We start from the raw sequence: 12,504 nt of genomic DNA on the forward strand, positions 1-12,504 counted from the left end.
CTGCTGCCATTTTGTTTTATTCATTCATGAGATGAGGGTGTCACTGGCTGGGCCAGCATTTATTGCCCATAGGGCAGTTGAGAGTCAACTACATTGCTGTGGGTCTGAAGTCATATGTAGTCCAGACAAGGTAAGGATGGCAGTTTCCTTCCCTAAAGGACATTAGTGAACAAGATGGGGTTTTCAACAATGGATTCATGGTCATCATTAGATTCATAATTCCAGATATTTATTGAATTCAAATTTCACCATCTGCTGTGGCGGGGTTTGAACCCAGTCCCTAGAACATGACCTGGGTCTCTGGATTAACAGTCCAGCGATAATACCACTAGGCCATTGCCTCCTTTAATTGGTACCTCATTTCCTATTTCTCTACCTTTTAATTGAATAGCCCTAGGCTTCAATGAAGCTAATTTTCAATTAGACAAATGGACAGTGAAGAAGGTTACCTCAGATTACAACAGGATCTTGATCAGATGGGCCAATGGGCTGAGAAGTGACAGATGGAGTTTAATTTAGATAAATGTGAGGTGCTGCATTTTGGGACTTATACACTTAATGGTAAGGTCCTAGGGAGTGTTGCTGAACAAAGATGTTGTGAAACTTGAAAGGGTTCTGAAAAGATTTACAAGGATGTTGCCAGGATTGGAGGATTTGAGCTATAGGGAGAGGTTGAATAGGCTAGAGCTGTTTCCCCTGCAGCGTTGGAGGCTAAGGGGTGACCTTATAGAGGTTTATAAAATCATGACGGGCATGGATAGGATAAATAGACAAAGTCTTTTCCCTGGGTTGGGGGAGTCCAGAACAAGAGGGCATAGGTTTAAGGTGATAGGGGAAAGATATAAAAGAGACCTAAGGGGCAACTTTTTCACTCAGAGGGTGATACGTGTATGGAATGAGCTGCCAGAGGAAGTGGTGGAGGCTAGTACAATTGCAACATTTAAAAGGCATCTGGATGGATATATGAATTGGAAGGGTTTGGGGGTTTTGGGCCAGGTGCTGGCAAGTGGGACTAGATTGGGTTGGGATATCTGTTTGGCATGAATGAATCGTATCAAAGGGCCTGTTTCCATGCTGTACATCTCTCTGACTCTATGGCTCTATGACTACTTATTGTGATCATGTTCGGCTGACTGTGTGATAGTAACATAGAATCATAGTTCCCTTCTGGTATCGGTGTTGGTACTTATGGTTTTCATCCAAAATATAGCCCAGGATCCCTCACCTCCTTTAATCTTCACCATTAAAGCCTCCAGCACTAGATCTATGAACCTAGAAGCAGACTACCCATTGTTTCATTTGTCTATCTTTTATTTCCAGCCAATGTCAGTATAAGCAATCAGCAGCAGTTTCTTTCCAATAAGTACAAAGTTTAAGAGGGACAGGCCACGCTGCACCATGTACTGACAGTGCATGATTTAAAATTTCTGCTGAGTGCTCCCAAACAGGCAGCATTGCCCTCATTAGTCCAGTGCCACAAACATTTAAATGCAGAGGCGACTCAATAAATATCTAACTATAAGGCATCTGGTTATGAAAACTGGATGCTAACTTTTGTGTTCTCAGTTTGAGAGGTTCAATGCTTTCTTTTGATGATGGCATGAGAATCGCTTTCCTTCTCACCACAAATCTACTATTGTTACCAGATTGCTAGCTTTTAATCCATTTGTGACCCATTCTGACTGTGATTCACTGAACTCTGACTTCAAGCTGTATATCGAACTGCAGAATTGTTCAGAAGACAAATTATTTTCATTCAGGAGACAGAGAGAGAAAACTAGAAAAACAGCATGGACACACACTGATTGTAGACTTAAGTAGTAACTAGCAGTATATTGAACTTTGCATGTGATTTTACACGTGCCCATATAGTGTATGCTAAAATTATGGTATTAACTTAAATTCTGATTGTATTCAAAATATTTAAGGCATGGTATTGCTGAGGTTAGGTGGAGATATATTTAGTACAAATGTGAATTTTGGCAATGATCAGCTTTCACCTTTGGAAAACAACTGATTTGTGGTTGAATAATGTGTCACATTTGGACTGCTTGAAGGCCCTTAGTTTCCGGTTCTATGAATCCATTGATTGAGCAAGTTCAGTACTTGAATATCAATTATAACTTAGTGCAGACATTCTCCTGCATTCTAATTTCATTGCCTTCATAATGTTTGGATAATAAAAATCATTGGTAAGTAAGCCTGATGAATTGTTTTAAAATCTTTATAATTATTGGTTTTCAGGTTTATATTAAATATTCTTCTGACTGCAACAAGGCTAATCACACTGCAAGTAATTTTGTTATGTTATATTTCGACCAGTGCCTCGATCCTATAATATCAGAGCTTATTATATAATTGTGTGCCCTGAATTGTAACAATGGGGCCCTGTTGTGAACTGAACTGGATATTTTATCTTCCTGAATGTACTTTTTCAATCTTTCAATAGTAGATGAAAATGTAAGTTAAAAGAACAAAGCCAGATATGAATTAAACAGAAATTGCTGGAAAATCTCAGCATGTCTGGCAGCATCTGTGGTCAGAAATCAGAGTTAACGTTTCTGGTCTAGTGACCTTGATATGAATTAACAGTTTACAAATGTCTGGTTGCCCTGCTACAGGCAGGAAATTACTAATTTGAACAAATTGCAGAAAAGATTTAGAAGCGTATTACTGAGAATGGAGGGTTTGAGTTAGGAGAGGCTGGATAGGCTGGGACATTTTTCACTAAAGCATAGAAGGTTGAGGAGTGACCTTATAGAGGTGTACAAAATCATGAGAGGCATAGATAAGACAAACAGCATAGGTCTTTTCCCAAGGGTAGGAAATTTCAAAATTAGAGGGCATATTTTTAAGGTGAGAGGAGAAAGATTTAAAAGGGATCTGAGGGGCAACATTTTTACATAGAGGGTGGAATGAACTGCCAGCGGAAGTGATTGATGCAGGTACAGTTACAACATTTGGACATGTACATGAATAGGAAAGATTTAGAGGGATATGGGCCAAATGCAGACAAATGGAACTAGTTTTATTTGAAAATTTGATTCTCATGGACAAGTTGGACCGAAGGGTCTGTTTCTGTGCTGTATGACTGTCACTTTAAATTAACCTGCAGCGAAACAGTTGGAAACAAATCTTATATTCTTTTGTTAACTTTTGGTTCTCTCCTTGAAAAATAATAAATCATACACTTTGTCCCTTTTATGAGAAGACGTTCTGATTTTTCACACTGCAGGGCAATGTTAACCTAATCTGGCAAGCGGGCAAATGATGGAATTACATCAGCGAGATTTCTTACCTGTCCAGTCCCTCTCCATCTCATTTTACTCTCCTTTGATTTCAGTGGAAAATATAATTATATCAAATATAAAATGGACAGTTAAGCCAATATCATTCAATTTCCACTTAATGGATTAGATTAAAATTGCCATCTGCCTTTTTCTTTAGGCAAATTTGAACTGCAAAAACAAGCTTTCTGATTCTTAGTTTCTACTGCAGTCATCTGTTTAAAAATTGACTGTCTGATTCAAGGCTTTATCCCTCTATGTTCCCAGTAAATGGAATGTTTGTTCACTGGCTGATTAACTGACCACTGATTTCCAAATAGATTTGTCAGGATACTGGATAATCATTCTGCCCTCTCTTTGGAAATGAACCTAAAGGAAACATTTTTGCCATTTCCAAAATGAGTACAGGTGATCCTGCCTTACCAAGCCTGGTATGAATTAACTTATCATTTGAGTTTAAAGTCGTCTCCAAATTGCAAACCTTAAGAAGTGGCTCATTTGGCTTTTATATGCATTTCTAGGGGCTGAGTGATTTTTTTAAAAACAATTCTGTAATTGCTGCCCTGTGATTTTCAAACTATGCAAATCCACCTTGTTTTAAAGAAGCTTAGTTGATTTCCAATTTTTCCCATAAAATAAAAAGGTCAGACAACTCGAAACATGGGAAGTGATTCTGAAAGATAAGATTTATATGCATTTGGAGCGATATGGAATTATTAAGTATAGTGAGCATGGTTTTGTGCAAGGGAATTCATGTCTCACAAACTTGATTGAGTTTTTTGAGGCTTTAGTAAAGCCTTTGAAAAGGTTCTGCATGGTAGTTTTCCTTCTGCATTAGTAAAGTTAGATCACATGGGATTCAGGGTGAGCTTGCCAATTGGATACAAAATTGGCTTAATGGCAGGAGACAGAGAGTGGTGGTGGAAGGTTGTTTTTCAGACTGGAGGCCTGTGACCAGTAGTGTTACACAGGGATTGGTGCTGGGTCCACTTTTGTCATTTGTATAAATGAGAATACAGAAAATATGGTTAGTAATTTTGCAGATGATACCAAGTTTGGTGGTAGAGTGGATATGAAAAGGTTATCTAAGATTACAAAGAGATCTTGATCAGTTGGGTCAGTGGGCTAAAGATTGACAGTTGGAGTTTAATTTGGACACATGTGAGGTATTGCATTTGGTAAAAATTGTAAACATTTGTTATACAATTAAAAGTAGAGCCTTGGGTAATGTTGTAGAACAGAAAGATCCGGGGTTCAGGTACATAATACTTTGAAGTCTGCATCGCATATCGATGGAGTGGTTAAGAAGGCATTTAGCAGACTTGCCTTCATTGCTCAGATCTTTGAGTTTGGAGTTGAGACATTACATTGAGGTTGTGTCCAGTCGTGGTCGCCCTATTATAGGAGGGATATTATTAAGCTGGAGAGGGTTCAGAAGAGATTTACTAGGATGTAACCGGGAATGTAGGGTTTGAGTTAAGGCGAGAGGCTGGATAAGCTGGGACTTTTTTCACTGGAACATAGCAGGTTGAGGGATGGCCTTATTCAGGTTTATAAAATCATGAGGGGTATAACTAAGGTGCATGGCAGGTGTCTTTTCCCTAGGGTGGGGTATTTTAAAACTCGGGGTTTATTTTTAAGTGTGCTAAATGAAAGGGGAAAGATTTTAAAAAGACATGAGGGGCATTGTTTTACACAGAGTGATTCGTGTGTGGAATGAACTTACAGAGTAAGTGGTGGATGTGGGTACAGTTACAATGTATAAAGTACATTTAGATAAGTCTGCAAATAAGAAATGTTTGGAGGGATATGGACCAAGTACAGGCAGATGGGACTAGTTTAGTTTGGGATTATGTTCGGCATGGACTGGTTGGACCGAAGAGCCTGTTACCAATATGTTTGACTCTATGATAATTATCTTTTTTAATACACATACGCAATGTAATTTTATTTTACGTACTTTAAGGCCCTTTCCAAAATCAGATGGAAAAACTATATATGTTTCTTAATATTTTCTAGAATCTAGAACACCCTTTTGGTCACTTACTGTAAAAGAAGTTGAGAAGAACATGGATATCCTTGGGAGGAAAATTCTGCCAGTTTTAGATTTTACACTGTGCACTAAACTAGCTGTGGGTATTAAATTTATTAAATTGACTCGTGGACTCATGGAACAACTGAAAACTTTTATTGGTATTGAAGATTTACATCAGAAAGATGGATTTACAAAGGCAACTGATTATGGCAGTTTTTCTTCTTGTTAGTCTGCCTCCATTTATATCTTAAACTGAATTATCAAATTTCAAGTGCATAAAACATGCCCTACAACACACACCAGTTCTACAAATGCTCAATATGTTATATAATGCATATTTTCACAATGCAGACTTCCCACCTATTTAGAAGAAAACTATTAAATAATGAAATCTGTAATATTCACTGTTTTGTAGTATTTATATAATTGAGCAAACAACCAGGTGAATTATCCATTGTTTATAGAGTCAGTTGTAAGAATTAAAGAAGCATTAAAGTTAATTTCAAAATAAAATGCCACAAACTTCTTTGGGGCTTCCCTTACCCACTGCCATACCTTTAGCAGAAGCCCCAATTATGTATGTAAATGAGGATGAGGCCCAAGCTATAGCAGCGGAATAGAAAATCCCCAAGGGAAGTAATTCACAAAATGTCAATCATTGTAACATAATATATCTGTTAAGATTGGGACAGTTTCCACGATAAATTAGAATTTTTGCCTTCAATGTCTATATGTGTATGTTGTATATTTTTTTCTTAAATAGTGGTAACCCAGTTCTACAATATATTGCCCTAATTTTCTCTAATTTGACATGACTACTCTGACTCTTATCATCTGATGTACAGCAACAGAATATTTTGATCTGGGTGCAAATTATAGTATGTATAGTATCAGCCAATTCTGGTGCCTGCTTTGGTATTAACACAATTTATCTTCTATACAAAATAGTACGTAATCAACATGTTTTTAAAAAGCTTTGCATCAATCTTCCTTAGTTTTTACTTGCAGCACTGAGAATATCAACATGAATATAATGTAATACATTGCAAGAGGCAAATAAAAACTTTGTCCAAATTCAGCACAGTCTTTCAAATCAACATAGAGATTTATGAGGCATGAGCAATGATTAATATTGCATACAAGTTTGAGTTTGTCTAAAGTCAGAATTGGTAAGTACAGGGTAAGTACTCATTGATACAAAAACATATTACTATGGAAATTGGAAATAGCCATTTATTTATTTATTCTTCCAACTTAGTGTGTTGCATTTGCAGTGTGCTTTGCATGAGGGAAACCAAACATAGATGGGATAACTACTTTGTGGAAAACCTCTACGCAGTCTGCAAGTGTGGCACATATTATTCATATTGTGGCTCATATTTAGTTCTCCACCTGTTTTTACTTTGAACTATTTCAGTAAAGGTCTGTTTTAGCTCACAAAATTACATCTTAGCTTTCAATTAGACATTTTACGTCCTTCCAAACTCAAAACTGAGCTCAACAATTTCAGATCACAACCACTGCTGTATTTTTTTCTGACAGAGCTGTTCACTTTTACACCTGTCTAGATATACCATTTGTTTCTTTATGTGCACCATTACCATCCCCTTTTGCTTTGTACTAGCATCCCATTCATCATTTGATTACAATCACTTGTATCCTATCACAGATCCTTCCTCCTCCTTCCCTCTTTGATTACCTTTGACTACAGAAGTAATGATGATTTTCTGAAGTGGTATAGAGGCTCAGTAAGTTTTAGAGTATTGTGCACAGTTTTGGTCTCCTCCCGCAGAGTATTCTTGCCATAGAATAAGTGCAACAGTGGCTTAGCAGATTCTTTCCTGGGATTCCCTTATGAGGAGAAATTGAGGAAACTGGATCTGTATTCTCCAGAGTTTTGAAGAAAAAGAGGTGGTCTCATTCAACATAACATTCATAAAAGGCGTGACGAGGTGGTTGTAGACAGGATGTTTCTCTGAGCTAATAATTCTTGAACCAGGAGATATCTTTAAGGATTACAGGCAGGCCATTTAGGGCTGAGATGAGAAGGAATTTCTTTACTCAGAGGGTGGTGAATCTTTGGAATTCCCAACCTCAGAGAGCTGTAGAAACTCAAGTGTAGTTCATCAGGTTCAGGACAGAAATTGATAATTGTCTTGGAGACTAAGCATTAAAGGATTTGGAAATAGTTTATGAGAATGGCATTGAGGAGATGATCGGCCATGACTAGAACGCTGAGGCAGGTTCAATGGGCTGATTGGTCCTCTTCTGTCCCTATGTTCAATCAGTCTACAATCTTATATTAAACAGACAATTGATACAGCTAATATATTCATCACTTTCCTGTAGATATCCAAAAGGACCAGGACGGGGCTCTGTATTTTACAGATTTCAGGAATAACCAAAATCTAGGATATCATCAATTGTACTCACATCACCTATCAGGCTCTTTCAAGCAACATAGTTGGCTTTCTTCAGGAATCACACAACTACTATTCAACTTGTTTGTAACGAACAATAACACATTATGCAGATCTTGTCTACAATGATAGTGTCTCTACCTCTTAGCCAGGAGGCTTGGGTTCAGTTCCCCCCCTGCTCCAGACATGTATAATAACATCTCTAAACAGGTTGATTAAAAAATATCTATGCAGGTCTGTGTTGATTTTTATCAATAGTTGCATAATGTTTTTAAGTTATACGAAGCTTCTGTCCCTGCTGTTTGAGAGATGACAGAATATAGATGATGACTATGCTGCAGCCAATGCTTTTGGGTGATTGCTGAGTAATCAGATGAATAATCCAAGAGTCCTTGCTAATAGTAGCATCCATCCCACGTCTTCCACCAATGATTGTTTGTGTCTGCCTGAATACTCACAGTCCTGTTTTTCTTACCTAACATTGAAAAATTACCACCTACTGCAGGAAAGCTCTGTACAAAAACATTGCAAGCACCATTATACTTTTCGTAGCTTACAAAAAGATGTAAAAAGTTTTTCCAATCTGGTACAAAACTTCAGTTTTTGTCTGAAATGCTCGTTTACCAATTCTAGTTTTGAATCTAGTCATGAATTGTTCCATAGTGTTTGTAAAAGGCAGAAAATTAATATGCTGTAGCTCAAAGAAAGACTAATGATAGTGAAGTTGAGAGGCTCAGCCTGAGCATTCTCCAAAGTCTAACAAACGTTTGGGACCTTGTGCAACTCCACGTGCCCCTAGTAATTTTTTCTAAAAGTTCGGTATTGTTTACTTGTTTTGTCCACTAACAATTACGTCCTCTCTTTAAACTACTTCAGGCCCTTGAAAATCTGCAGCCTAACTTGTGACCTCTTAATCAGTGAGCTGCTTATATGGAAAATGCATTTTGACCTGGCAGATCACCTATGGCTTGAAAATGAAAGGTAACCTGAAAACTGGGATGAATCCAGAATGACACCTTGCGATGACGATTGCTTTCACCCTGCTCACACCCAGCTGATTTAGATAGGAACACAGGGAACAGGAAAAGGCCATTCATCCCTTCAAGTCTGATCTATCATTCAATTAAATCATGACTGATCTGTATTTCAACTCCACTTACCTACCTATACTATGTATCCTCTTGCATCCTTAATTATCGAACTTGAAATTAAAAATTTTGATTGGCCCTACACCATAGCCTTTTGGGTAGTCAGTTCTAGATTTCCATTATCCTATGTCTGAAAAGATATTCCTGATTTCAGTCTAGAATGACTTAGCTCTGTTTTGAAGACAGTGTCCCATTGTTCTGTATTCCTCAACTAGATTAAGTACTTCTCTACACCAGGCAAATTGCATCCCTCAATCATTTTAAATTTAATAGTAGCTTGGTAGTACAGAACTTGAATACTGTTGAAAAAACACTTTTTTTTCAAAGCTTTTCACCTTGCAATCAGTTGGACAATTTGCAACAATACCAAAGCAAGAAGAGAACCAACATTTATACTGCATAAGAAGAGAATGCTGATTGGTTGCCAAGTGGACTCTGATTTGTAGAGATGTTACCATGGAAAATGTATCAATTAATGCTGACAGTCAATTAACTACCCAGGCTTAGTTTAAGTTTTAACCTAGGCAGATTAACTCTGATCAGCCAGGGCGTTGTCCTGAGAAATGAACTTGTGAATGGCTATCACTTATTTGATGAACTTTAAAAAATGGTAATGTGTGTATAGTTTTAGAAATAGGGAAGCTAGATATTTCACAATGCTACTATGCAGTCTGTTCACCACTTATAGGATGCTGCCATCAAGCCAAAAATAAATTCTGCCTATTAACCAAAATGAGTAATGTGGTTTCTGAATTTCAGGGCCAGTGTGATGTCAAGTATGTAGGCTGCATATTACATTGACTGGCAGATCGTATCAAACAGCATATCCCTTTGGCTGTTCAAAGCAATTAAGGTACTGACTGCACCCAACCAGCCCACACTTGCAAAACTAACAAGACAATAATCAATACTATGTGTGACTCTACAATTAGCCATCATTTCCTGGGTAATTGTAAGTGTGTGAAGAATTATGCTTCTAACCAATTTAGGATTGTCAATTAGGCTTGCAGCGTGGTGTACCTACTACACATTTTAGTACACAGCGCCCTATTCTTTGCAGGCAGAAAGAACACGTACCTCCACTGTACCTGTTTCAACTCAACAAAATAGGAGATAACCATTCATTGGTTCATTTCCCAGGGGAAAGGCCTGACCAATTTAAAACTAAAACGTAAACAGAGCTTAGCAGTTCACTGCCAATCAGCATTAACTGGTGTATTCGATAATATCTGTAAAACGCTGAAATATCTGTATTAATCCTCAATCTCCAGCTAAACCCAGGTCCATTTGTGCAGTTTCAGTACTCTCTGATCCTCTTACACTAACTTACTTAGTAACTCTTTTCTTAATTACTCATTTTATGAAAACTATCTGAATCTTATCAGATCCACATTAGATCCAAAAGTATATTGAAGTGTTCCTATGTAGATATGAATAAATCAGGATTACCCATTTTCTTTCAACATCATATGAGGGTGTAACTGTGGATGCACTTATTTGACCTGGTCCCTAAAATCCAAATCACAAATACCCTTATTTAAGTTGCAACCTTTCAGCTTGTTTCTGTGAATAAAAGTCACAAAGTCATAAGCTCAAACTTCCCCTCAAGTATCTGAGCATACAATATAAGTTGATCCTAGAATGTATTGCCAAAAGAGAGTTTGGCAGAGTCCTCACTTACCACCCTCCTTACCACCAAACCTGTCTGGGGACAATATTAACTCAGCCCAAGGAAGCACTTCATTTTGAATTAGTTAATTGTTTTCAAAGTGCTTTGAAAGACCTGAGACGACATTTTAATAAAGTTTTCTCTCTAAATGAGCTTTTCTTCAGACACATTTGAATTTTCTGTACATTCTCATTTTCTGATTTGCTTTGAGGTCACTGAGATAACTCAAGGAAAGCTGATATCCCATTACCAAATCACCCCATATTTATATTTGCATAGTATGTGATGCTGACCTGCCAAATCAGAGCCGGCTCCTAAAGTGAACAGAACCCCTAACACTCCTGTTTATATCTGTCAGCCAGGACTCTCTAATTAGACCAGGGTGTTATCAGCCCAAATCAGGGAACTCATTCTATGAGGTCCATCTGGCTGACCTTGTTCCAATCAGAGCATGCCTCCCCCTCGAAGTCCTGGGAAGTAGGCCAACTCTTTTCCTCTCGTTTCCCTGAGGTGTTTTTGTACAAGTCCATTTCCTCCGCCTCTAACTTGGATACTGGCAATATGTACTGAATTGTAGACCGCTTCTTGCATGTCAAGCATCTAGGCTGAAATTATTCATTTTCAGGTGGTAGCGGCATCAAAGTTGCAATATCTGCTGTGTCCATCTTGTCCTTAAAGGTTTCTTCGAAGTTAGGTGGAGGGGGAGAACTCACAGCTGAAAATGTGTTGCTGGAAAAGCGCAGCAGGTCAGGCAGCATCCAGGGAACAGGAGAATCGACGTTTCGGTCATAAGCCCTTCTTCAGGAATGAACTCCTTGCCAGATGTTCTGAGGAGCCGGGTATGTTTTGCTCCTGTGTTGTTTGTGCAGTTGCAGCTTTCATGTCATCTGGATGCTTGTTCAGTATAGCCTCTCATACCCAAACTTTGTACAACATACGACCTGACATCGTATCAGTCATGCTCCTTACACGTGCAGGGCCATTCCCGTAGTTTCAACACCAAACTCCGAATCCTGAAGTAAATTACCTCTCTCACTTAGAGGAGTTTTGTGTCTGGCATTGGCATACCTGCTGCTTCTACCCCCCCCCCAAGGGTCCGGGAGGTTTAACTTTAACCTGTTATGGAGCCTTTTCCCCATTAGCAATTCTGCTGGAGCTGTCCATAGTTGCTTGAAGGATGGATCTAATCAAACAGGATCTGGGACAGTTTTGTATTGAGTGAAGCTGTAGGCTGTTTCTTTAAGCCTGCCTTCAAAGCTTTGACTGCTCTTCTTGCCAGACCATTGGACAATGGATGATATTAAGCTGTTCTTATATGCCAAATGTCATTTGAGTTTAGGAAATACGAGAATTCGCTACTGATAAATGATAGCACATTGTCTGTGACCATATGGTCTGGGAGTCCATATATTGGAAAAGATGCTCGCAGCTTTTCAATCGTTGTCCCTGTCTTTGCCGAATGAACTGTATGCATATCCAAACATTTTAAAGAAGCATCCACAATGACTAAGAACATAGAGCCTATGAAAGGACTCGCATAGTTGAAGTGTAACTGAGTCCACGGTTTACCTGGCCAGTCCCATGAACGTTGGGGAGTTGCTGGCATTAATGTTTGTCCTTGTTGACACTCTGGGCACTGCCCCACCAATGCAGCTATGTCGACATCCAATTCTGGCCATCATTCTCACCAACATCTTTATTTTGGAATCCTCTGGATGACCTTGGAGTTCAGCCAGTATCTGGCAGTGACTTTTTCTTGGAAAAATCATTCTTGCTCATAATAATATGGCGATCTCGTCTTGCCAGGTCCAGAAATGTTTCTGGTTGTAATGGCCCTTTTGTTTCCCCCATCACCACCAGCTGTTTTAATTTTGACAGATGGGATCTTTTTATGTTCACAGTCTGAACAGAATATTTAAAACCAGAATACACACTTCTAGTGACA

At 38.4% G+C, this 12,504-nt stretch overlaps 1 protein-coding gene across 1 annotated transcript in view; it reads left to right on the forward strand.

The window, feature by feature from the left end:
* LOC122555930 (spermatogenesis-associated protein 16-like) overlaps window positions 1-12,504 on the forward strand; it is a 122,197-nt gene that overhangs the window by 65,183 nt on the left and 44,510 nt on the right. Inside the window, exon 7 of the mRNA XM_043702210.2 lies at window positions 5,307-5,419. Within this exon, the coding sequence (XP_043558145.1) occupies window positions 5,307-5,419 (113 nt within the window). The remainder of the gene's footprint in view (window positions 1-5,306; window positions 5,420-12,504) is intronic.

Source organism: Chiloscyllium plagiosum, unplaced genomic scaffold (genome assembly GCF_037043375.1).
Source record: "Chiloscyllium plagiosum isolate Xiang-an unplaced genomic scaffold, Cpla_swu_hap1 HiC_scaffold_13, whole genome shotgun sequence".
Classification (NCBI taxonomy): domain Eukaryota; kingdom Metazoa; phylum Chordata; class Chondrichthyes; order Orectolobiformes; family Hemiscylliidae; genus Chiloscyllium; species Chiloscyllium plagiosum.